At 41.1% G+C, this 27,656-nt stretch overlaps 1 protein-coding gene across 1 annotated transcript; it reads right to left on the reverse strand.

Annotated features, from left to right (window-relative positions):
- Positions 1 to 1,016: 1,016 nt before the first annotated feature.
- On the reverse strand, positions 1,017 to 27,656 carry Rrm2b (ribonucleotide reductase regulatory TP53 inducible subunit M2B). Its single transcript, XM_032914585.1, has 9 exons — positions 27,392 to 27,656; positions 19,849 to 20,004; positions 13,323 to 13,439; positions 11,409 to 11,542; positions 10,882 to 10,976; positions 10,367 to 10,500; positions 4,829 to 4,933; positions 2,419 to 2,532; positions 1,017 to 1,489 (listed from the first exon to the last, which is right to left on the reverse strand). Exons 1-9 carry the CDS (start codon positions 27,437 to 27,439, stop codon positions 1,337 to 1,339), a joined length of 1,056 nt encoding a protein of 351 aa, XP_032770476.1. The 5' UTR covers positions 27,440 to 27,656; the 3' UTR covers positions 1,017 to 1,336.

Below are 27,656 nucleotides of genomic sequence, written 5' to 3' on the forward strand. Positions count from 1 at the left end.
TGCTGGGGTTGGGCCTCCTCTTGATACTTCCCTGAAAATGAAGAAAGGCACAGTGCCCGGTGTCCTGGCTCCTGGCCTTTCTGCAGCTTTCTCAGAAAGACTTCCATTTCCATCATCATCATCATCCTTATCCCCATCCTCATCGTCATAGTAATGCAGCATAGACAGGCCATTAAAAGAACATTCCTTGTAACAGTGTAGAGACTTAAGAGGATAAGGACATAAAGCCTCGTGTCCATTTCCAGTGTGTATGGATGAGTCTAGGCCGGCTTCCCACAGTGCACTCAGCTGTGGGAGGTGTTGACAGCCTGTGCTGACTGCATCCTAAAAGGGATGGCATGCACACACTTCTCCAAACCCCGGAAGACCTACCAATGCTGAGAAGAAGACTGGGAAATGCCCACCTACCCAGGTTCCCAACATTCTGGGCTGTACCCAGCAAGTGATCCTTTTAATTCCTAGTGAAGAACCACTTTGCTTACAAGATCCAACCATGGTAGCGTGGATTCTACTCCATAAGCCTCCCACACTAAGCAGTTAAGAGCTATATAGTATTTCTTTACTGCAGATGGATGAATTCAGAGCAGCTGATGAGAATTATGACCTCTCTAAGGAGATCCTCATATTCCTCCTGCAAGCATTTAAAACACAAATATCTAATGAATTCTTCATCTCAATCCAACCCCGAGTGCACTCACTCTGGAGAGAAGTGACTGCATCACAATGTCACTGCAGTTTACCTTATGAAGAATATTAATTAGCAGTCAAGGTAGTGGAGGTAAAAGTACTAGATAAACAAACTATTTCTGTACACTAATCCTCTGGTCACCTCCATGAATTTGGGACTTACTATTACACAAATTCTACAGGTAAATGTTCTCGAGTTTACACTGATTAACTGACTTGCCAAGGTCACTCGGGAATAAGCCAGAGCGTGAAACTCATACCTGACTCCTCAGCATATGCTCTTAATGCTATCTTATGACAAAAACAGGTGTTTAGGTCACATGCTCATTGTGTGAATAAACTGAAGTGCATTTAGATAAAATCAAATCATTCACAATTTAGTTTTGGATTTCCTCCTATTCAAACTCTCATTCCCTTAAATGAGATACTCAAAGTTTCAAAACAACAGAAAAAGAGATCGCTATTTGCCAACAACAGGTTTCCATGTGTTTTGTTTGTTTTTGCTGTTGGTATTTGCTTTTGAGACAGATCTCAGTATGTATCCCTGATTATCCCCAAACTCACAGAGATCCTCGCCCCCTTTTGAGTGCTGGATTGAAAGCGTGCCCCACCGCAGCCAGATTCTATCATCGTTTTTATGAGGAGGGCTTTAGAAATCTGCATCCAAGGTGAAGACATTATCTGTGGTTTCTGCCATGACTGCAAATCGCTGATACTCAGAAACTCGTTTCTCAAAGAAATTTGTTTTCCCTTCTAACGAAATGTTCTCCATAAAATCAAAGGGATTTTCTGCCTGAAAAATCTGAAAAGAAAAGAAATGTCATTAGACATTCTGAAGAATCCTTATTAAACCTCACAGCAAGGGCAAGCCTGATGAAAACCAGAGGGAGGGCAGGGCTCCTCTCCTGTACAGCCACTGCTCCACTAAGTGCTGAGGGCTCCTGATGGCTGGTCCCAATTTCAAGTTCCAAAGGATTCTGCAAAACCCCCTTTTTTTTTTCTTATAAAATAGTCTCTGTCCTACAAACTCTATTTATTTCTCTGTTTATCAGAGATGGGGCATGTAGCCCAGGTTGGCCACAAACTTGCAATCCTTAGAAATGCTAGAGTTACAGATAAACATCAGACACCCAACGTGTCACTGGTATTTTAAAAGTAGACTAGTGTATTACAAATGCTCTCAGTAAAATAAACTTTAGAGACCTTGCTTGCCTATAACACTTTGTTGGTAGTATGGTGGTTTGAATAAGAACAGACCCCAGAGGCTGGCCTATTTGAATGCTTGGTTTCAAGCTGGGGAGCTGTTCAGGAAGGATGAGGACGTGCAGGCTGTTAGAAGAGGCTGTCACTGTGGGTGTGCTTTTGAGGTTAGAAAGCCATGCCCAGCTACTCGCTCTGCTTCCTGTCTGTGTCTGGATGTAGCCGCTGCTCTAGCACCACACTAGCTACTCGCTCTGCTTCCTGTCTGTGTCTGGATGTAGCCGCTGCTCTAGCACCACACTAGCTACTCGCTCTGCTTCCTGTCTGTGTCTGGATGTAGCCGCTGCTCTAGCACCACACTTGACTGCCTGCTTCTCTGCCCTGCATTGTAGCCATGCACTCACTCTCAAACTGTGAGCAAGCCTCCACTGAGTGTTGTCTTTCCTGAGCTGCCTTGGTCATGGTGCCTTGTCACAGCCATGGGACAGTGACTAGGACCAGTAGTAACATGTTTTAAAACACTCTATTTACCTTTGAGAATCCAAGTTCTCCAAGTAATCTGTCAGCTACAAACTCAATATATTGTTTCATCAAAACACAGTTCATTCCAATGAGGCCAACAGGCAAGGCTTCTGTTAAAAACTCCTGGAATACAAACAAAGTCAGAATAAGGTACACAAAGATAATAATAAATAAATATATATTTCCCAAGTACAAAGTGTTATGGTTGGAATTTGAAATGTCCCCTCTACCTGTGTAAAAAGGCCATGGACCCTTAAAGAGCTGAGACTTGGCTGACAGAAATAGTCACTGGGTGGGAGCTTGAGGACCCTTTTCCCACCCCAACTCTACGTTCTTGTTTAGCCAAAATCTAAACAAACTGTGCTTTAAGCTCCTACTAGAACCTTCCTTGCTATGACAATACCTTCTGAGCCATGAACCAAAATAAGTACTTCTTCCCTAAAATTTCTCACAGAGGAAGTGGCTAACATGGGGGAGTTAGGCAGGATACGCCAGGACAGGTGACAGTCATCTGTTTACAAATGTTTGTGATAGTACTAATTAAATGATTTCACATCCTCAGGGCCCAAAGTTAAGTAGAAAATAGCAAATTATTGGATCCTTTAAAGTAGTATGTGTGGGACCTGGCTCGTGGGTCTCCTCGACAGAGAAAAGGAGAATCTTCTGTCCCGAAGTAACCCAGACAGAGCTTCTACAAAGGCCACCACCATGGGAAGCAACAGGAGCCAAGAGAGAGACCTCAGCTCCAGAGAGTATAAGGATGGACAGTCATGATTTGGGGCTTGGGAGATAAACTGAAATCCAACTGAAAGACGGTGAGTGGTAAAGCGGTAACAGTGGAAAACAGTGAAAGCACATTAACGAAATTCAAGGATGAAATTCATCCTCAAAGTGGTAAAAGATACCAAAATACGCACACCTTTCCCCTCACTGCATGAAAATCATCCTATAAAGTAATACTGTTTAAAAAGAAGGTAAGCAAATTTACTGTTAGGTTAGTTCTTGCGAGTGATAAAAATACATTTAAAGTAGACTAAAAGCTGCTTCTAGTCACAAAACTTTGCTGCCATGAGTTAAGTTTACTTCATTAACTCACTTACTCATCGTTTGTACTGTTCACTAATTCACTTACTCGTCGTCTGTACTGTTCAGTTTGTTCTTCAGCTAGGCAGTCTGCTGTGTTATCGAAACCATGAAACAAAAACTACCATTCCACAGTAAAGAATATAAAAATAAGGGCTGGAGAGACGGCTCGCAGGTACAAGCACTGGCTGCTCTTCCAGAGGCTCTGGTTTTAATTCCCAGCACCCAGATGGCAGCTCACAACTGTCTGAAACTACAGTTCCAGGATCTTACACCCTCATATAGATATACATGCAGGCAAGACACCAATACACAGAGAAAACACACAGACACAGACACATATATGTACATACACACACACACACACACACACACACACACACACAATTAAAATGTCTGTTATAGCCCTGAAATAAACCAGGTATACAGAAAACCTTGATTTATAATGAACATTAACTTAACGAAATCATAAGCTGAGGTAACAACTTCAATACTTCATGTCTCAGCACTGTTGTGGTTTGATGAGAACAGGCACCATAGACTCATATATTTTGATACTTGGTCTCTAGTTGATGGAATTGTTTGGGGAGGGTTAGGAGGAATAGTATTGTTAGAGGACGTGTGTGTGTGTCACTGGGGATAGGCTTTGAAGTTTCAAAAGCCCATGCCATTCCCAGTTAGGCCTCTCCACCTCCTACTTGTGGGTAGGATACAAGCTCACAGCTACCTCCAGTACCATGACTGCCTAATGCCATGCTCTGCACCATGATGGCCATGCACTCGGTAACCTTGAGCCCCAAGTTAAACACTTTCCTTTTATAAGTTAGTGTCTTGTCCAGCAATAGAAAAGGACCTAAGATAACTGTGAAACTGGACTATATGCATTTGCTCATATTGACCTACAAATGACAACTTAATAGTCAAACACTTCTGGGAACAGTGGCACAGTGCAGAAAGATCAGTTAGAGGTGTGGATTAGCCCAGGAGTTCAAGGCTAGCTCACACAGTATCATGCCTTACCATTTCAAACAAATTTTAAAAAGAAAATGTCAGGACTGAAGAGATTGGTCAGTGGTTAAAAACACTGGCTGTTCTTCTAAAAGACTGGGCTTTGATTTCCAGCACCCACAGGGTACCTTGCAACCATACACAACTCTATTTCCAGGATACTTGATTCCTTTTCTGGCTTCCATGGGCATCAGGCATGTATGTGGAGCACAGACATACATAGGAGGAAAACACCCATGGACATAAAACAAAAACGAAGCAAAAAATTAAATACGAAATAGAATGTGGTCATGTGATGATGAGATGTGCTAACCACACAAGTGCTTACCTGCTCAATTTTAACAGCGTCAACAATGATTTCCCTGACCCTTTCTTCTGAAGGCTTGTTTACCAGGTACTGAAACATCAGGCAGGCAAAGTCACAGTGAAGTCCCTAAGGCAGAAGACCAGTGCTATTGTTAAAGAACTTGAATTAACTACTTGTAAACAGTGTGCCCATGCACAGCATGAAGTAGGAACATGCAACTTCCCGGAGATGAAGAGAATAATCGATCCAGGAACTTCTCCTTTAAATTGCACTGAATACCAATTCAATAACTTAAAATAAAAACTTTCAATGACAGTACATCTTAATTTATTAACATGAAAACACTAATTTACAAACAAACCAAAAAAAGTTGTAACAAAAACATTTTGGAAATGAAAACAAAGTAAGAAGAGAGAATATGAGAACTGATTTTTTTAAATGTCAAAAATTTAAGAATGATCGAAAAGCAGTTGGTGTTGGTTGCCAATTCGATGGGGGCGAGGATCACCGTAGAAACGGTCTCTGAGCATGTCTGCCGTTTTGCTAAGGTAGGCAGGTGAAGGTGGGAAGGTGAGCCCTTAAATGCAGGTGGGTTGAGCAGCAGCCGCCATCACTCTGCTTCATGACTGGGGATGCTGCCCCAGCCTTCCTGCTGTGGTGGCTGCACCCCTGGCCTATACGCCAAAGTAGCCCTTCAGTCCTTAACTTGCTTCTGATTCACAGCAATGGGAAAAGCAGCTAATAGAGTAACATTTAAAGAACAAATGAAACTTACTCACAGAGACTCCAAAAAGACAGTGTTTCTGTTAAGTAATATCTCAAGGTAAAAGAGAGTTTGCAATGGAATTGGAAAAGTGGGATCCACATGAAGCCATTGCAGACTCAGAAGAAAATAAATGTGGGAACCAGGCTCAAGCACAAAATGATCACTGGTGTAAGACCTGAGTAGCTGCAGAACAAAGCAGTCTGCACTCGGGATTCTAAATCAGAGCGGATGATAACAAGCTGAAAACCCAAAAAACACATTTCATAAGTACAAAACAGGAAAAAGAAAGTAAGGCCACATACAGGAAGACGATGAAATTCCCAATGATGTTAACTATAGTGTGATGCCAAGGTAGAGCCAGTTAATATTTTTTAAACTACAAAGAAAGAAATAACTTTGTGAGTGAACAAGGAAGGAAAAGGAAAGCTCACTGTAAGAGGTTCCAACTCAGAGTTACTTAGGTTTTGTAAGTGAAACAACAAAACTCAGACAAGAACCTCACATCAAGGACGGTATCTCAAGGGTTATCTACCTACTTACTGTCCCCTGTCAAACCATCTGAATAAAAAGCACCAACAGAAAACCCTGCCTTTGAAAGCTAACCTTGGACACTGTACTAGTTATTTTCCTGGCAGAGCTGACTTAGAAGAACGCTTGGATTAGCAAAGGCAGAATGAGAGATGTTAAATGTGGATTAGAACTAGCCATCTCCACAGAGTAAGTCAAAAGTAAGCATGACTGTCAAATCAACACATGCATACAATTAACTTTGCAATTTAAAGCAAAATCCTGAGACTTTTTTTTTAATCCAAACACTATTCTGGAAGGGTAAGTGTAAAGAACCTTAAAAACAAACATTTTAAAAACAAACATTTTGAGATGTAGTCTACCAACTACTAAAAGATACCAGTGCCCACTGAAGTACAGGCTTGTAACTTCAGCTACTAGAGTGGTTGAGGCAGGAGAATCAAAAGACCAAGGCCTGCCTAGGCTACAGAATGTGTTCAGCACTGATCTGAGCAACACTGAGAGGAGGAGCAGGGAACAGCTCAGAGGGAGCTCACTTGCCTAGCATACTTGAGGCCCTGAGATTGTTCCTCAGCACGGACAGAACTGTGTGTGCTGGCTCAATATGTAATTCTAGTAGTCAGCGAGTAGAGGATCAAGAAGTTCAGGTTGTCCTGATTCTGAGACCAGCTTGAAATACATGAGAACCCTATCTTTAAAAAAATCAGAGCTAGCAAGATGGTTCAGTGGGGAAAGGCTTTGCTGACAACCCTGGTGACCTGAGTTCAATCCCTAGGACCAACGTAGTAGAAGGAGTAAACCAACTCCTACAAAGTGTCCTGACTTCCACATGTGTGCCATGGCAGGTGCCACCCAGGCAGACGGGCACACACACATAGACACAAATCAATAAGTACATGCAATAACTTTTTTAAAATCATTTTGAGAAAATGTTTAAAATAAATATAATAGAATTGAAATTGTGATCTTATACTCACTATACATATCATATATATCAAATATATAATGCAAATTTATAAACAATGTTAAAAGAGATTAATCAAGTGAAGCACGGTGTCACACTCCTTTAATCTCAGCACTCAGGAGACAGAGACAGGTAAATCTCCGAGTTCAAGGCCAGCCTGGTCTTCAGAGCAAGTTCCAGGGTAGCCAGGGCTATGCAGAGCAGCCCTGTCCTGAAAACAAACAACAACAGCAGTAATAATAAGGAGGCCATTAGATCACTGTACTTTAGGAACAAGCCAATGACCACAATAAATATGACTTTCCTCTCAGGATTACAGAGTACCATACAAATGACCGTTAACTAAAGAAACAAGAAAAATAAATACACTCCAGGAACAAAGGCAGAGAGCAAGAACAACTGCAGGAAATATACAAATGGTTCCCATAACTCTGAGAAAGAGCTCAGCATCGGCCACAAACAAGCAAAGACTGACATAACAAAGTGCCAGTCTCCCTATCAGAGAGGCGAGGACGTGACAAATTAACATAAACTCTCGAGAGGATAAGGTAGGAAAATGTCCACGCATGGCTAAGTGGAGCTGGAAACCGCTATAAAATTTCTGGAAAGAAATCTGCAAGTGGTATAAAAGGCTGCAAATTGTTCTCTGTGATCAATTTAAGAAAATTAGAAAGCTAAGACAAAGTTTATACTCAAAGTTTCACTTTAGTAAAGCAAGACAACCTGGCATGGTAGAGAATGTTTGTAACCCCAGCACTCAGGCAGCAGAGGATCTCCGTGAGTTCAAGGCAAGCCTGGTCTACATAACGAGCTGCAAGCAGTTAGGGTTATGCGATAAGATGTGGTCAAAAAGTAAAAAGCTAAACAAAAGTTGCGGAAACAAATTTCTAATTAGACAAGTAAATGATACATTTATTCATCAGAATATTATGGCCCTACCAAACTGTTTTGAAACAATGCCTTTAATAGAAAAAGGCTTACAATGTTTGCCCGCTGGAAAAAGAATGGTATAGTGACTCATGCCTATAATTCCAACACCCAAGAGGTGGAAGCAGGAAAACATCCAATACAAGGCTAGCCTAGGCTACGTGGTGAGAGCCTGTCTCAAACAAACAAACAACATAAAAACTACAAATCATGGGTTGGGGATTTAGCTCAGTGGTAGAGCGCTTGACTAGCAAGCGCAAGGCCCTGGGTTCGGTCCCCAGCTCTGAAAAAAAGAAAAACTACAAATCATAAAAATAGGATATACACACATGGGGGCAGGGCTAGAGAAAGAGAAATAGAGAGATTTAAATGTACAAACATCTATAAAGGACTATAACAAAATACTAAACATTATTACATGTGCTTTCATTGGCCTTTTGATAAATTCTTTATAGTATTCATGGCATTTGCTGTCCAAATGATTAGAAAGTTAAAGATGTCCAACAGAAGAGTGTAATTATATGAAGCATTTATGCACTTAAAAATACTACCCGTGGGGCTGGAGAGTCAGCTCGGCCGTTCAGAGCACTTGCTTTTGAAAAGGACTGGGCTCAGCTCCCAGCACCACCACCCATGTGCTGGCTCACAACCCATCAGTAATTACAGTGCTGGGAGCTCCAACTCTCTTCTGAACTCCAAGGGCACCAGGCATGCCTAAGGGCACACACCCATACCTTTAGGAAAAACATCTATACACGCAAATCTCTGGGACCAGCTGGACACCTGGGATGGGAGAGGCTACAGGGAGTCTCTAGGGGTGACCCTAGCTGAGATTCCTACCAGCGGGGGATGCAGACTGAAGTGGCCACCTCCTATAGCCAGGCAGGACTTCCGCTGGAAAGAGGGAGACATCAACCCACTCAGCAAAGCTGTCAGCCAAATACTGCCCTGCCTATAAGATGCACAGGGACAAAGATGGAGCAGACACTGAGGGAACAGCCAACCAATGACTGGCCCAGCTTAGACCCATTCCATGGGAGAAAGCCAACCCCTCACACCATTACTGATACTTCGTTATGCTTGCAGACAGGAGCCTAGCAGCACTGTCTCCCAAGAGGCCTCATCCACCAACCAGTGGAGACAGATGCAGAGACACACAGCCAGACATCAGGAGGAGCTCCAGGAGTCTGGTGGAAGAGTGGGGGATAGAAGTAAGCAAACAGGAAGGGTCAAGGGCACCACCAGAAGACCTACAGAGTCAACTAACCTGGGCCCATGGAGACTCATAGAGACTGAACCACCAACCAAAGAGCATGCAGGAGCTGGAACTAGCTGCCCCCACATTTGTAGCAGATGTGCAGCTTGATATTCATGTGGGTCCCCTAAGAACTAGAGCAGGGGTTGGGAGCTGTTGACTCTGTTGCCTACCATCGGATCCCCTTCCCCTGTCTGGACTGCCTGGTTGGGCCTTAGTGGGTGATGAGTGCTTAGTCCTGCTGGGACTAGATGTCCCAGGGTGGGGTGGTACTCAAGGGAGCTTCCTCTTCTCTAGTAGAAAGGGAAGGGATAATGGGGGAAAAGAGGGGGGATAGTACAATTGGGATGTAAAGTGAAAGAAAAATAAATTATGGGGAGAAAAGCTTAGAGTCTAACAAAGCAGGGAGATACACATTTATGCTGTGAACTCTTAAGGACAAGACAGGCTTAGATTTCAAACAGATGTGTTAAAAAAAAGAATTTTACCTAATGGGATAAGAATGTTGAGCTGCCTCTTTTGAAAAAGCGATTAACAGGTGAAAAAGATAAAACATAAAACTGGGAGGAAAAATAAAGGGGTATTGAAAGCAAAAGAAGACACAACTTAGTTAGAGATGAATGTGGCAGAAAAAGAAGCAACTTTAAGTGGCTCCCAGGATGCCAGGGTTGTGACATCTGCAAGACAAATCAAGCAGCACGTGTGGGAGATGATAATGAATCTCGACTCTTGAGATACGTGTTGGAGATATGTGTGGAAGCTACCAGGAAAACACAGCTAGCATGCACCAGAGTGTAGGTTTGGGACTTGGAGCTTGGGGAGTCATAAGCTGACTTACATGGTGGCTGACTGGACAAGGACAGACAGAATTAGCCAGGAAGTCACACAATGATGCCCAAGGCAAATCTGTAAGTCCATTCCTATTTAAGGATTCGTACAGACCAAGGAGGAATGGTAGGAGATGAGGATGGGAAACAATGTCTCGCAGACCCAGGAAGAAGTGAGTTTCTATTTCCTTCTCATTACCAGAATACTTGTATCAATACACACACTTTCTCCAGGGGAATGAAAAACAAGTGACCACATATAACATAAGTGGAAGAACACGTCTTTCCTTACTTCATCCCTGCTGATCAGTTCATTTGAAAAAGTCAGCCCAGGCATGAGGCCTCTCTTCTTTAGCCAGAATATAGCAGCAAATGATCCAGAGAAGAAAATACCTTCTACAGCAGCGAAGGCCACCACTCTTTCCCCTAGGAGACAAAAGTTCCATTTTCTAACTAGATGCTGAGGCATTTGCAAGTTTATAAATACATGGGGCGTTTTCCTAAGAAACAAAACAAATGTGAGTATTGCGCACAAAGCTCTCCAAAGCAGGGGTTTCCGTTCCTGCCTGCTAGGGTGGAAAGACATGTTTATTTCAAACTCTGTGACAAACAGACTGGAGTAAGTGCTGTTGTCTGCACGCACACACACACACACACACACACACACACACAAATAACAAATTTTTTAAATTTAAAATTCATCCTATAGAAATGTCCAATTTTTATGTTAAAACCCAGACTTTCTGATCTTTGATGCGTCATGACCCCACAAGGCTTGGCTGATACATACAAGTTAACACTACATACCAAAAGTAGATTTCCTATCTGCTATCCAGCGCAGAGCCCAATCTGCTTTTTTCTTAACATACGGCATTGTTTCAATTGCATTAAATAAAAATTCCCTATAAAAAAATCATGAAAAGATTATTCATTCGTTTTATTAATTGGATTGTTTTAATAATCAGAGACAACAATTATAACTCTTACAGTATACTATCAAATCTAGATTTTCTATACTTTGTATGTTCATAATGATGAATATAGAAATAAAAGTAAAACTCAAGATTACTGACTTAGATATAAGCTGATATGAAAATCAATGAAATGCAAATATTCAATTTAGTAATACCACAAGGTTTTAAGATGCTATGAATTATCTAAAGACTAACTGGTTCTACACCAGGTTTTATTTGAACATATTATTGAGCAATAGGAAACTACACTCATGATCTCCCATATGTAAATCATCTTTAACATTGTAGTTTTGGAATGAATTCTACTCTTAATGTAAGCAGAAGGCTAGGCCTTTGTAAAGAAAAGCCCCGCAGTAATACCTCTTCTTTGGATCTCTGATGTAAGTGTCTATTAGTAAACTGTACATCTCTGAGTGAACATTCTCGATGAGAATCTGAAAGCCATAGAAGCAGCGAGCCTCTGGAACCTGCACCTCTTGACTAAAACGCTCCACCTGAGAAAATAAGGGAGACAGAAAGATCCAGTGAGCAGGCTCTCACGAAACATTGCTCACACAGCACAAGGACAGCTTAGACATCAGAGCTCTCATTTAAAGTCTTTTGTGTTTTCCAGCATTCAGGAAGCTGGACAGGATACTGATTTCAAGACCAACCTGGGGAGCATAGTAAGACCTTGTCTCAAAATATAAAAATGTGATCAATATGAAGGCTTATCAGGTAAAGGTACTTGCTGCCAAACCTAACGACCAGAGCTCCATCCTTGGAACCTTATGATGGAAGGAGAGAGCTGATTCCTCTGAGTTGTCCTCTGACTTCCATATACATGCCGTGGGATCTCACTCACACACACACACACACACACACACACACACACACACACACACACACATATATATACACACATACACACACATACACACACACACACATACATACATACATATACATACACACATATATATACACACATACACACACATACATACACACACATACACACACACATACATACATACACATACACACACACACGTAAAGTTTAATACAATATTTTGGGAGGAACATGCCTGTTATACTACAAATGGACATGAAAGCATTACCTTCTTTTCTTCTTTTCTCCTCTTGTCTTGTAGTGCCCAGGACTGAACCCAGCGTCTGACTCATGTTAGGCAAGCACTCTATTCCAAGCAATACATACTCTAACCTCTATGGATCCTTTAAAGCAGCAACTTTAACAGTATTGTTCAGCTGGCAATTCTGGTGCTTGAAGTTGAGCCTGGCATTTTACTTATATTAGGCAGATGCCCACTGAGCTGTGCCAATGAACATACTCCAAGTGGAATTAATTTATCTTTAATGTGGAATCACTGCTTCTGAACAGTAAATTTTAGAATAACTCCAAAAACCAAAACAGTGATTTTGCTTTGTCGAACTTCTTTCCCAATGGTAGACTGATCTGTTTAAGTTCTTCTGGTTCATTATTGATGCTCCTACTTCTGTCCTCCTTACCAAGATCCTATTCCTCCTGACTGATCACGTGATTTCTAAGTGGTGGAGACCTACACAGACCTGCAGAGGGTCATAAAGGGCACATTCTCTATAAAGTTCGTTATCTGAGGGGAAAAATCAAGTGTATGAAATCTGTGCATTTTCTGGATTTTGTTTTCACATCACTGAGGATAAAACTAAGGGCCTCTGCAATGCTAGGAAGCAGTATATAGTCACAGGGGCATCTTCAGCCCTTCACTGTGTGTAGCTTTAATTGGTATAATTCATGCTTGGTTTTGTAATATATTGCTAGTCATTTGACAGTTACCTATCTTTTCCTGGGAAACTTCATGAGAAAAAATATACTCAGAAATTAAACTTTGGTGTTTGGGGAGACACCTTTGCTGGATAAGAATGCTACATCAGCTGGAGAACCTAGGTTTGGATTCCCTGGCACTCACGTAAGAATCTGGGCATGTGTCTGTGAGCCTGCAATCCCAGGGCTGGCCCCAGAGACAGAGGGTCTGTGAGGCTCCCAGCAGTCAACTTAACCAAGTAATGGTGAGCTCCAAGTTCAATGAAGAGACTTGCTCTCAAGTCAGACAGCAACAGCTAAGGTTCTCTTCTGGCCTCTGCCTGCATATGCACACATACCCCGTATACTTTTAAACAGAAGTTGATATTCATCTACTCCATTACTGAGCCTTTCTTTCCTCAGGCAGAGCTATGGTGATCTTACTGTCGTTCAAGTACAAAATAGGAACAGCGGTAAAATAAAAATCTTACCAAGTTTTCATTTACAATTCCATCGCTGGCTGCGAAAAATGCTAAGATGTGGGAGATAAAATACTTCTCTTCCGACTTAAGCTTGTTCCAATGAGGGAGGTCCTTGGACAAGTCAACCTAGAAGGAAAACACTCCATTTTTTCCACTTAGACAGTTTAGAAAACGTTCCAGACAAGCTATGGCATTGCCAGCAATGTGAGAAAGAAAAGATTAAAAATCACAAAAGTCAAAGGAAGACAAGCATTGTGCTAATAAGGAGTTGTGCGCAGAACATCTACCTATTAGTAGATTATAATGTTCCTGCCACACCAGAGGAAACGGGTAAGTGTGTGAGAGAGTGTACATGTGTGCTAACGGGAGAAAGTTCATACACATGTGCATGCATGTGTCTCTGTGCGTGTGCGTGCGTGTGTGTGCGTGTGTGTGTGTGTGTCTGTTCTACAACATCATCATCCATACCTTAATCATATCAAGGAAAATTTGTTTAAAGAACACAAAACAATCCTGGCACATTCAAGGCAGTGGGGATGGGGGAGAAAGAGAGAGGGAGAGAAGAAGGGAAGGAAGGGCATTTGCAAAGGAACCTGCCTTCTTCTTCTTTTTTTTTTTTTTTTGGCTAATTTAGTTGGCCAGGATACACTTTTAAAATATTAAAATTAACAAAACTAGTGGCTTGGCACCAAGTGAAAGAATGGACAAAAAGGAGAGAGTGAAAACTAGTCAAGTCTGGAAAGTAGATCAACTGACATCAGGAGTCCTTTTTCATGAAATAGTTACTCCGTTATTAACAGTAACTCAGCACCTGCAAACAAGTGATAGCCTCTATCCTACTGCCAGCTACTCCTCCTTCCTGAGAAATCCTCACATCAGGAAGAGTCACCTGCGTTCTAAAGCAGTTTATAGATATGGCTTCTTCGAGAATAGAACTTACCTATGAAAATGCTCACTAGGATTGCTCTTTGGAGCTAGGAGAGTGATGCACTCTAAGATTTGGCAAATCCAAACTTTCCAAGTGGTCCTTAAATGTTCCTTACTGTTTCTTAGCTGGCTCTTGCTGCTAACTCATCACTACAGACCTAACAGCTTAAAACAAAACCAAAAACAAACAAAACACTGTAGGTTGATGTCTATATGCAGGTGCGGGCTGGCACAAATTAGGTCAAGGCCCATGATTGGACAGTAAAAAGTAAGGCGGGGACAAAGCTTTATTAAGGTGGGAGAGAAGGGGAAGGAGGAGAATCAATATGGAGACAGAGAAGGACAAGGCCTACCCAGATCTGGGTGGTCTTAAATGGCCCTAGGTAATTATGACTATTTCCTAAGGGACAGACATCTATAGGTCAATTGATCTTATCTAGGTGGGCAGTTTACATCTTTATCATTTGGCTCTGAGTTTATGGTGTGGACAGTCTGTGGGGTGTAAGATTTGCTAAATAAATCTGAGATAAAGCCATTGTTAAATTACAAGTTTCTGGAGTTTTGGACTTGTTGGGCATGTTGGAGTGTGGGCAGAGATCGAGGTTAGCAAAGAGGCAGCCGGGACAGATACCAACCAGGGATAAATTATGGTTAGTTCCATATGGCCCTCTGGTGCCAAAACTAACTCTAGGGACCAGCATGGCAAGGTGCTACACTGGAATGGCTCTCAGACCACCTGGGTCAAAGAGTACTTGGGGGCAGCGTGGAGCCACGGAGATAAATTATTGTTAGTTCTATATGGCCCTACAGTGCTGGAACTAACACCAGAGAGTGATCGCCCAGGTCAGAGAGTACCAGGGGGCCAGTGTGGATCAGTGACAGCTGGGACAGGAGACTGCTAAGATGAAGGTGCTCTGCAGATGCCAAGTGGTCCTACAGTGCTGGCACTACTGCAGGATAAAGGCACCGACTTTTCAGTAATCACCGCAACAACAACAACAACAACAACAACAACAACAACAACACAACACAGTTATGAAAGCTGTAAATCCAAGATCCAGGTGTGTGGGGGCTAAATTTATGTCCACTTGACACACGATACAGTCATTTTGAAAGAAGAAACCCCAGTTGAGAGTGATACAGACATTGGTGGCCTGGCTTGTGACATTTAGGAGGGAAGTTTAAGAGTCCCTTGAAAGACCATAGGGCTGTATGCTATTTTGAATTAAGAATGTGTGTTTCCTGGTTAGATGAAGCTGAAGAGTCAGCTGTGATTACCAAGAGACCAGCACCACTGAAGCAAGCCTTTGTTTACCTGAGGCAGTTGATGCTGGTTAGCTGGATAAGAAATTAGCAGTGATTATGAAGAACGCCGGCATCAGAAGATCCTAAGTCTGGAGCCCTGTTGATTCTGCTGGGACCAAGGCTGCCAAACTGGGAGTGTAAAAGTCTCCCAGATGGTACTGGTTTTGAAGGCATGAAGGGGTCCTAAAGAGCCACTGAGGCTTGGCCGTGTGTGGCAAGGCTAGAGAACCTCAAAAGGCCAGGCGATGCCAATGAAGGTAGCCCAGGTACAGCAGCAAGTCTGAAAATTTGGAGATGCTAGTACCATGGGACAGCTACCAGGAGCAGCAGGAGCTGTGGAGCGGACAACCTGAGGCCAGGAGGCACTGCAGTGTGGCAGAGGGGAGAGCAGGGGGAGACCAGGAGGCACTGCAGTGTGGCAGAGGGGAGAGCAGGGGAGGCCAGGAGGCACTGCAGTGTGGCAGAGGGGAGAGCAGGGGAGGCCAGGAGGCACTGCAGTGTGGCAGAGGGGAGAGCAGGGGGAGGCCAGGAGACACTGCAGTGTGGCAGAGGGGACAGCAGGAGAAGTGCAGCACAAGTCCTGTGGTGGAGCCCAAGACACTGAGTGAACCTCAGAGGAGCAACACTGAACTTTTTACACTGCTAGACTTTGATTTTGCTTTGATTTGGTTGTGACTGTGCACTTTTTTCCCCTCTGGGAGTAAGAAAGTACTTCTTAACTTTTTTTTTTTTTTTTTTTTTTGACAAGAGGTTACTGTTAAGAGACTTAACTGTAAAAAATTTAAAGTTTTGGAGAAACTTTGGACTTTCAAAGAGATTTTGAATATTTAGAGAAAATGGATATTTTAGAGATTTTAGATATTTTAAAGAGGCTAGAACTTAGAAAGATTGGATATTTTAAAGTTATTGAATTGGTAAAGACTATGGGACTTTTAAAAGCTGGAATGTGAGGCTGGAGAGATGGCTCAGAGGTTAAGAGCACTGGCTGCTCTTCCAGAGGTCCTGAGTTCGATTCCCAGCAACCACATGGTGGCTCACAACCATCTGTAGTAAGATCTGTAATGCCCTCTTCTGGTGTGTCTGAAGACAGCTACAGTGTACTTTATATATAATAAATAAATCTTTAAGAAATAAAGGCATTAATCCATGCATGAGATCTCTATTCTCATCATCCTCATTACCAAATACCTTCTGGTGCCCCGCTCCAAACACCATCACACTGGGGATTAAGGACTCAACTTAACAAATTTGAAGAAGACCAAACAATAGCTCTTGTAAAATCTCTACCTATGTTCAACAACAATATGACAAATATTTGAAATCTGTACCTGTCCTTTGTAAACTCTGCTGGTTTGCTCTCCTTTTAATTATTCTAACAAAACCTCAATCTCTCTAACTCTTTTCCTGCTACTTTTAAGTGTTCGTTGAACACTCAATACATGCAGGTGGTAAGTTCTGGAGATACAGCAGGATGAGGGGATTCCTGACAGTATTTAATACTGCAATGTCTAGTCCTAAATATTAAACTTGCTTCTTTAAACACTGGGCTTTAAAATGCCCTATGACTTTTACTTATACTGTTATATAACTGTGGTTATATTCTCTTCTAGAAACACAAAATTTCTTGTGCAGTTTTATTTGAGCTCATCCTCAATTTTATCATCTACATATTAATTCCAGACTTGCCCCTACAGTTTTAGATCCTCACTGCTCCCCATAGACCCATGTGTTAAAATAAAGTCTTGGTTGCTACCCCGTGGCACTTTACTATTTAACTTTATTTTCTTAGGTATTTTTTGTCACAGTAACAAAAAGCTGATTATAGGAATTGCCTAACTGGTTTTAAAAAAAAATCCCCAAGCCTATATACTTCGTCTTCTGAGTCAGTGCCTAATATTTGGTAATTAAATTCCACCACAGATCTTAAAACTAGAATATAAAGTTAACTGTTTTTGCATAATTTGTTTAATATCTTGGACTAAAAATATCTTTGACTTCCTTTCAAAACAAGCTTCCTACAAAATCCATATCAACTGTGTTTTAATTTTTTTAATTAGTATGTCTTGGTCATGAGATATTTATTACAGTTTCAAAAAGAAGAAATTAATTTCCAATGTATTTTTCAGAAGCCCAAATATCACAGGTACCTTTTTAAAACATGACAAACGAAAAGATAACTGTGTGCTCTACTTGTTCTCTGAACCATATCTAACAGAAGCTTTCTAAAAACCACAGACAAATAGTTCCCTATTTGTCAGGTGTGCAAATCATACTGAGTACTTGTTTCAGTTGGATGTTTTGCTCTATATGTCAACTATAATACATAATAATAATTTTGACAATATAACAAAGGTAGGTAAATATCCAAAAATAGTGTAGAAGAAATTTTAGACATTGGTGTCTTTTAAAATTCTAGGTTAAAACTTCTCCTTTCTTTGTAGGAAGTCACATTTTACATTTCGTGTCAAAGATGATTGTAACTATTTCATTGATCCTCATAACAGCCTGATATGTTGCACACTGTTAGCCTGATTTAGAATGAGAATGCAGAGAGTGGTGCATTCCACAGACAGTCTGAGGCAGAGCAGGATTAGCACTGAAGCAGCCTGGCCTCAGACCCTGCACTCTTCACAGGGTGTTATTTCCACAGATATATATGGTCTCTTTCCAAAACCATCTGTTTATTTATCTATTTACTTACTGCACACATATGTGTGGGGTATGGGAGTGTTTAAGAGGTGGAGTGAGAGAGATCACGTGCATGCTACAACACATGTGTAGAGATCAGAGGAAAATTCAAAAGTTAGCCCACTCCTTCCACTGTAGACTCACGAATCAAACTCAGGCCATCAGGCTTGCTCAGCGAGTGCTTTTGTCCAGCCTAGATTTGGTCTCTTGACTGACAGGCATACAAATCCAATGGTATTTACTCACATAGATACGGCTATCCAGAGATGAGGATGCTTACTGACTCATATACAGAGCAAGGATGCTATGTTGCTATCATGAATAAGAAATAATTAAATAATAAAGACAATAACTATTTGTGTGTTTAATTAAACTATACCGCAATCATTTGCAAAATAATTGTTCTTATTAAACCAGCAAGTATTATCTAACTAGTGTGTTCAGCTCCCTTTGAAGGGGAAAAAGTTACATTCCCAGTAAGTGATCAGTAGTTGCCTGCTGGGGCAGCTGCCTCAGGTTTGCTTCAGCTGAAGGCAGAGTTAGATTGTGAACTCAACCTGGCAGGCTCAAAGGTGCCCTGCAAAGATGGCCAAACTGCTTACATGACTGCACCTTTGTCTAGCCAGATCCACCTCTCAAGCTAGTGCAGGGTCCTCACGGTTTTCACCCTTTCGGCAGGTTTTTGTTGTTGCTCTTGGTGTTTTCTTTTGGAGCCAGGGTTTCCCTGTGTAGCCCTGGCTGTCCTAGAACTCACTCTGTATTCTAGGCTGGCCTCAAACTCAGGGATTCAGGAGGCCTCTGCTTCCTGAATGTGGGATTAAAGGTGTGCACCACCACGCCCATTTCTCACCCTTCATTTCTTAAAACTGTGGCTGCAACTCTGTTCATTGTGCTGGCCCTACGTATGAACTGGTGTTAGGCCTGGCGAGATGACTCAGCAGGTAAAGCTATTTGCTGCCAAGGGCTTAGCCCGCTGATGTCAGTTCAATTGCACAAACACATGCACTCTTAAACGAGTGAGTATAAAAACAAGCAAAAAGCCAACACTGGTCTCATGTAGTCATAGCAAACCAAGAACCTATTTAAAAATAAAGACTGTAGGCTAGCTGCAGAGCCCGCTCAGTGGTTACGAGCACTGGCTTTGACTGTTCAGTTCCCAACACTCACATGACAGCTCACATACACCTCTAACTCCAATTCCTGGGAACCCAGAAATCTCTGCTGCTCCCTGAGGACACCAGGCACACACAGGGCATACATGCACATGCAGGCAAACACTCATCATGCACACAGAATAAAAAATAATAAATCTTAAAAAGTAGAAAATGGCCCACAGTTTATTAGCAGTAAAGGCAAGAGGATCATGACTGTGGACTTACAGAAAGACCTTAGAAACAAACACAAAAATCTAACAGAATGGCTTGTCATTTTCTTGTACCAAGAAACTTATGTACAGATACTAATCTAATTATGTTCAATTTAAGCTGATGAATTAGTTATATTTATTCCTGATGAGCACTAATAATCTATATTAATTATGAGCCATACTTATGAGTAAAAATCTTTCTCTATTCTATGAGGCAGGAGCCAGTGAGATCCGAGCGATGCCACATACCTCCTCTGCTGTCCAGAAAGATGCCTGTGCTTGCTTATACATCTTCCAAATATCAGGGTACTGGATTGGAAAGATGACAAACCGTCGGGAACTCTTTCTGAGGAGTGGCTCTTCATTTGACCTCACCGCGCTTTCTTTTGTCTCTGGACACAATTGCTTTTTAAAAACAAAGCACAAATGCTATTATTACGTGGAAATTTCTCTCTGACTCAAGCTTAAATAGATGTCTGGGGAAAGTTCACGGGGTGGGGAAGCAGTACGATGTATAAAATGCTTTCAGTTATCTGAGTAGTGGGCAACCGTAGACAGCTAGTTTCATGATTATAGGAAGTGGCTTAATTTCTCTAAGCCTCACTTTCTGCTGCTATAACATACTGAATAAGATTGTTCTGATTATTAAAAATCCTCTAAGCTATACCAGATGCATAGCAGGCATTAAAATTATTGTGGTCATTGCTACTCTAAGAATAATACAAGCTAAACCAACAAATTATAACAGTGAGACCATATCTAAGTTTACGAACAAAATGTCCCTTCGGTGCCACTCTGATTTAGAATGCTGGTGTGAATGAGCCATTGTTACAGGCTACGTTTTTAATTTTTCCTAATCTTAACTGAAATACTACAATACTTACCTGAAAACTCCTTATCAACCATGTTTCTCCTTTTTTTTACCATAACATTCCCATATACCAGTTATTCTTATTTACATTCAGATTAGTCTTTATAGTACAAAATTGTTTTTACTTGTATGGACAAATTCGCATCCTTGCTCACAAGTTAGCAGTTGTCACACTTGTATGAAAAGACTGCTACAAAATGTGTTTTTCGTGGTTTCAAATGCTGTATTCTTTTAAAATTATTATGTTACTATTGATTACTGAGATGCTTCTGATTGGCTTTTTAAAGGTTGTTCCTATGTTTGTGGAATTATTATAGTTGATTTTTGATCCATTAGTACCTCCTTATAACTCCCAGAAAGGAACTTTCACTCAGCATTAGAGAATGACAAATAGAGTAAGTCTTAGCAAGACATACTGGCACATGCCTGTAATACCAACACTCAGGAGTTGGTTGAAGCAGGGAAGATTGCTAAGCTGAGGCCAGTCTGGACTACAGTGAGACTCTAAGGAGATGGAGAGAGACACAAACAGACATTAGCTAAACCTGAGCACAAAATAAAGGGCAGAGCAATCTCTCTCTCTCTCTCTCTCTCTCTCTCTCTCTCTCTCTCTCTCTCTCTCTCTCTCCTCCCTCCCTCCCTGTGTGTGTGTGTGTGTGTGTGTGTGTGTGTGTGTGTGTGTGTGTGTGTGTGTACTGGACTATTGGGAATTTGAACTGAGGTCCTCATACTTAACACAGCAGGTACTTTACCACAAAGACTATCTCTCTAACTCAATCAACAGGTGTTTTGAATCTATGTGGCCCATATAGCTCTTTTAATTTTCTGGAAATAAATTTATTGTCTTTTATTACTGTTCTGCATTTTCCATGTGTAATGTACTATATTATTGAGGTATCTGTTCAAGATTGAAATCTCTACCATTGTTCTATTTGCAGACAGGGCATTCTGATAGTTGGGAAGGAAAACACAAGTAGTAACCTTTTGGAACCAAGCATCTGAACCTTAGAGTTTTTACAACCTAAGAAAAAACTAGTCCAGTCTCAGAATCTGGGAACCTTTTGGAGACTAGTACCTTTAAATTGGAATGTAAGTTACATGTGTATATACTGTCTTTCCGTTCTACCCTGATAAAAGTGCAACATAATAATATGGGCATAGTAGTATTCATGAATGCCAATGACATTAATTCATGAAGGATTAAAAGAAGTTACATCAGGAAGTATTACTAAATATTTTGCCATATGAAGGGAGTTAACTAACATAAACCTTTGAACTCAGTCAGAGTTGACATATTTCATAATGCAGATGTTAATTTGAAGAGGTCCAGGTAAGGCTCTTCAGGATACACTTAGTAGACCTGTGGTAAGAAACCATATTTTAGAACAGTGGTTCTCAACCTTCCTAATGCTGTGACCGTTTAATACAGTTTCTCATGATATAGTGACCCCCAACCATAAAATTATTTTCATTGTTACTTTATAACTTTAATTTTGCTAGTGTTATGAATTATAATGTAAATATCTATGTTTTATGATAGTCTTAGGTAAGCCCTGTGACAGGTCATTTAACCAACCCCTAAAGGGATCACAGCCTACATGTATTTCACACGGTGGTCTGATTAGTAGCAAGATGATTAAGAGAACTTCTAATGTCAGGTATTAACCCAGTATTCAAGAGGTAGAAGCTAGTGGATCTGAGTTCAAAGATCTACAGAGTTAGTTCTAGGCTAGCCAGGGATCACAGAGAAACTTTGTCTTGAAAAAAAGAAAAGGATAATACACAAAGAAATTGTTGGCTAAGTCAGATATAAATCTTTACCCTCCATTTATATCTGAATTCAAAACAAATTTGTCAAGTCTCCCAATTCCTTTGAATAACTTTATAATTTTACAAACAGAAACTTAATATTATTCTACTAGACAAAAGTGAGTTTATCAAAATCATTATTATAATTATGATTTTATTTGAAAAATGGCTCAGGTATTAATGCCCATGGAAACCATGGAAAAAGGGCCTTGAGTGTAAATATAAATTTCGCCGTATCTATTTTCCTACAACCACTCTGAAACAATGCTTTGCTACACACAAAAAAATTTCACTGTCATCGTTTTAAGGGGGAAAAAAAGACAAATTAACCTTTGGATTCTAAAATATTACTCTTTGGCTAACTTTTATCTGAAGTTAGCTTGGGTATGCTGCATACTAAATGGAAATTAAGTTTTAAAAAAACGTTGGAGCAGGCCATTTAACTTCTAAATGTAAAGTTTTGGAAGTCAGTGAAGATTTTTAATCTGACAAGTAACATTATTGGATATGTACTTCATGATCACTTGTAGAAATAAAGCAGATCTGAAATGAACTGGAAAGAAAAAGATTAAATTAGTATGTTTTCCATTTCTTGCCCAGTGGGATATGTGCACCCACCCAAATGCACACATATATTCTGCTCCTGATACATACATACATACATACATACTACACACACACACACACACACGCATGCACAAATAAGTTTTTAAAAATAAAACAATTAGTTCTTGCTAAAAATATTCAACCTCTGCAACTGCAAGATTTTTTACAAGAAATAACAGAAACATAGAATATCCTCAGTATGTGGGAAATAGCTGAATATTCAAAAACCTGTTCCTTCTCAAACTAGTTTAACAAAACTTGAATCACCACTAACACAAAGCTGTTAATACAAACAATCTATTGTTGAGAGAAAGCTCCCTAAGTCTAAGTTACTCCATAGGAAAGTGGCTTGTTTAGGCTGTGCCCAGAGAGACATTCCATTTTACAGGCAGCCTTTGACTCAGTTTCATGGATGGAGGAAGACAGTGCTCCTAGGCGGACAAGTAAAAATCACCATCTGTCTAGCGCTACCCACGTGGTACAGTGGCAAATGACTTACTCCTGGTAGTAGAAGGGTACCTCTCAGACAGTTATCAGTGAATTGAGGCCATATGTACTAAAATCATATCAGGAAACCCAGGCTCAAGAACTAATCAGACAGAACAGATTAAAGGAGTATAAATCTCTCAAATGAACTTCATAAAGTTGTGTGTACCTAGCATTGTGATAATAGCTCCATACCTTCCTGTCGTCTGATACTTGGTGTGCACGCTGCATACGCATGCATGAATATGTTTGTGTGTGTGTGCGAGTGCCTGTGAGAAGGACCGACAAGCAGAGAACTCTTGATTTTCTCTGGGGCTTGAGCTCAGCTTGGTCCCTTCTGTTGACATGGCCTACTTGATTGGCCTCCACCCATCTGGACCAGAAGCCAATAATTCTTGTTCTAAAACAGTTCTGTCCTCCTTGCCTCTACAGCCAACTACATCTTCAGCTTCAATCATGACTCTCCTGCAGCCTGATCTCTACAACAACAGTTTCTTCAATATGGCGGATTCTGAGTTCATTATTTTACCAATACACACTCTATTTGCATTTCTCTCAGGCCTCTTCTGAAACTCTGCCATAGTCACTTTAACTTATATCCATTCTGTAAAGTGCATACATAGACAAACGTTTGCTTGCAATATATTATGTAGAGTTAATACTAATAAGTAAGTAAGATTGAAGCAAAAGAATGTACCTTTTCCTCAGTCAGATCACCAAAGAAGGCAGGGTTAACTGGCAAATTGCTGCCACTGAAACTGCTGTACCTTGTGAATTTATTATCATTCAATAAACTCTGACACTGTAGAAGGACACAAACATGTCCATCTGTGTTTCTGCCATAGCACACTTTCAACAATCTATAAAGTGAAATTTGTCAATAAAAATAACAAAATCGGGTTCAATGTTTCTAGTAGGCAGATGAAAATATAACACTGTAGCACAAGAGTGATGGGAACCCTATTAATAATTGTCAAGGAAATGGACTATCTTGAGAGAACCTATAGGGAACAGGAAGACAACTGAGAACACAGCCTTGGAGGATGTTAAAGAACACCAACGTTTAGAGCTTGAAATGTAGCTCATTTGGAAGACTGTTTGCTGAAGAGTGCCTGCCTACCATGCACCAAACCCTGTGTTCTATCCCCAGTGTCACATAAACTAGGCCCAGAAGATTGATGAAGTTCTAGGTCATCTTCTGCTACATAGTAACTCTGAAGGGTAGCCTGGGATGTCCAGGCTGAGGGGAGGGAAGGGGAGGGAAGGGGAGGGGAGGGGAGGGGAGGGAAGAAGGATGGAAGGAAAGAAAGGAAGGGAGACAGACAGAGAGACAAGGGGATAAGGAAGAGAATGCTAACCTATAAAGAGCAGATAGTAGGGAAGACAGGGGAGACAGACTAGAAAGGATGTAGAACAAACAAAAACAGAGATGACCTGATTTAGCTAAAGCCTCAATGAGAGAAATTCTATAAAGGATCCAGACTTTGAATGCCAATCAGTCTAAGAGGGTAGGAAATTAATTTTGTGGGCAAAAAAAAATTATTTTCAAAGATGTGGTAGCATACAAAAGCTCTTATTCTAACTCTCCTTGCTCTCAGTTTCTACCTGCAGACATTCATTGTAGGATACATTATAAAATGATTCCTATGGATGGAAAATCAGGAAGAGTTTCTGAGTGGAAATCACCATGAATAAAGGTGGCAACTGTTAGAAAGATATTCCATATATATGAAGAATTAGAAAAAAAACAAGATTTTGCTAATGTATGCTAAATGAATTTCAGAAATGATATTGAGAACATGAGAGCATTAAAATATGAAAAATATCTGGGCTTTGATAAAGACTTTTCTAGAGGGCCTTTTTTTTTTTAAATGGGAATTGAGATCTTAGAATTAGTATAAGGAAGTAACAACAAATCACCAAGTTAATGAAAAATACACTTGGCAATGGTAAACAAAACTGGATGGCAGGGAAGACTGAAAGCAGAGAGACAACTAAGTTGTAGCTGCATAAAGGTGAGGTGATGAGAACCTGAGGTAAAGCTGGATAGGTAATCCTTAGCAAGAATCCACCATCTTTTCCAAAGTTGTGCTTTTAGTTTCGTCTTAGATTCTGGTCATCTGGTATGGAGTGTTGCTAAAACAAAAATCTAGCTTATGATTCCCCAGTAAGCACCTACAGTGGTCTAATCTAGACTGGCATTCTCTGTGCCTCCAATGTGGTTGCCTATTGTGTCTTTTCCACTTATTTGCATGTGGCTGCAGTTATATATATAATATATATATATATATATATATTTTTTTTTTTTTAAGTACCATTTCAGTCTTGTATCAACCAACAAATCTGAAAAAGCTGGTGGAACACTGGACGAGAAGCAACAACTTGGAGAGTTGAACCCGATTCTAGTAATGAGTCTTAGGATCGTCATTCTGGCCTAAGTTTACTAATCTTGGGAATTTTGAGGAATTGGTAAATACTGTGGACCCTGTTCTCTGTAGATTCACATGTGAAATCTACATAGGAGGAGACTAATAAACCTTATCTACTCCCCTTTAAGATGGCCCTTAAGTCAGCTGTGCTAAGATCACCTGAAGTGCTTGTTACAAATGCAGTTTGTGGGCTTGGTAATTTAGGTTTCATTAATTACTCCAGATGGTTCTGATATAAATAGCCCACCCTATCCTATCATATCCAGAAAAACAAAGTGCTTAAGATACCCCTGTATCTTAAAAACTCTTGGATTCATTAAAAGTACTCACTAAAATTTATTCTAGGTTTAAAACTCCTATGTCTTTATGAATCAAGAATAATAAAAAAAAAGTTAACTTTCAGGTGTTAGGCTAGAATGACTCCTGATGTCATTGACAAACCAGAGGAGTTTGGAAATCATCTGAATGGAGAAACAGGTACTAAGTTATCTTTGTTTCCAGGGGAAGCATTAAGGGATAGTCACAGTTTATTCTTAAATGCTTACAGAATAAAAAAAAAATCAACTTAGAATCTCCATCTTTACTTAGAAATGACCAGTTTAAGCATGAATTATGTGGGCTGAGACTTTTATGACCCCTCCAACTTGCCACAGTATTAGCTTCAAGACACTATGCAGAGAAACAGGCTAACATACAAAAAAGTACTAGTCATATTCTAGATAGTTTAGAATATTTGTCCCCAAAGTGGGGTATTGGAAATTGTTCAGTAACAACTTACATCACTATAAAGCCCTATAATTTAATATTCATTTGCTGTTATTGCATTCTTCTTTCTACTAGCACAGAAGCAAAGAGGATGAGCAGGTTAATTTTAGATTTATTAAGCACCATGGCACTTTGCATAAAGCACTTCATTCTTTCTTTTCTCTTTTTTTCCGGAGCTGGGGACCGAACCCACGGCCTTGCGCTTATTAGGCAAGCGCTCTACCACTGAGCTAAATCCCCAACCCCAAGCACTTCATTCTTTGTGAAGGAAGCAACACTCCCACTGCTGAAATGAAGAAACAGACACCCCGAAGATTCAGTTAGAAATTCGGTGTGAGCAAAACTGGTCTCCCAGTCTAACTTTTTTCGCTGTAAGGATTTCTCGCCCTCTCTCCACCCTTCATCCACCTATGTCAATCTCCACACGAGTTCCTCAACTGCACACGGTGGTACGCCTCTCTGGGGTACACCCGTCACAGCCCTCTTTCACCCGCCAGGGTTCCAAGAAAAGACTGGAGAGCAGAGGTTGGAGAACAAGGGGACACGGAGCCTTCCTGAACCAGGACCTCACAGCGCTGTCCTCGGCCAGCCCTGAGCAGAGCAGCACAGCGTCTTGCTCGCCCTTCCCGAGGGCCAGCTTCCCCGACTCCCCCAACACTAGCCTGCGGTGAGGGCGCTTCCTTCCGGCCTGCATAGTGTTTCTGATGGCGACGAATAAAATACCACTCTACAGCAGACCTGCAACTGACTTGCAGGTTCCCACAACTTGCAACCTAAAATCCGGGCGTGACCCTGGGGTGGAGGATGAAGCGACTGCGACATTTACCTCACCCTCCTCCGGCCTGGCCGCTTCCGGCCTTTCCGGGTCGCCCATCGCGCAGACTCTGCCAGAGCCACCCGAGCTGAGGAACTGAGAGCGGCAGGGCAAATCCGAGTATTACCGAGGTAGCCAACAAGTCTGCACAGTGTGAACCTCCTCCTGCTCCGGGCCCGCCCAGTTGCGCCGGTCCTGGGTTCTAGCCAACCCATTCGAAGGGCTCTTCCTGCAGCGGCTCCGCCCAGGCACGCCATTCCCGGCGCCTTAAAGATCC

This window comes from Rattus rattus, chromosome 1 (genome assembly GCF_011064425.1).
Source record: "Rattus rattus isolate New Zealand chromosome 1, Rrattus_CSIRO_v1, whole genome shotgun sequence".
Lineage (NCBI taxonomy): Eukaryota > Metazoa > Chordata > Mammalia > Rodentia > Muridae > Rattus > Rattus rattus.

Bases quoted from the DNA above. Each gene is read 5' to 3' on its own strand.
- Rrm2b (XM_032914585.1), bottom strand. From the start codon at position 27,439: ATGGGCGACCCGGAAAGGCCGGAAGCGGCCAGGCCGGAGGAGGGTGAG. The intron at 11,543-13,322 runs GTAAGATTTTTA...TTATTTTCTCAG, and splicing joins GAATTGTAAATGAAAACTTG to GTGGAGCGTTTTAGTCAAGA. The intron at 4,934-10,366 runs GTAAGGAAAGAC...CTTCTGCCTTAG, and splicing joins AACTGATCAGCAGGGATGAA to GGACTTCACTGTGACTTTGC.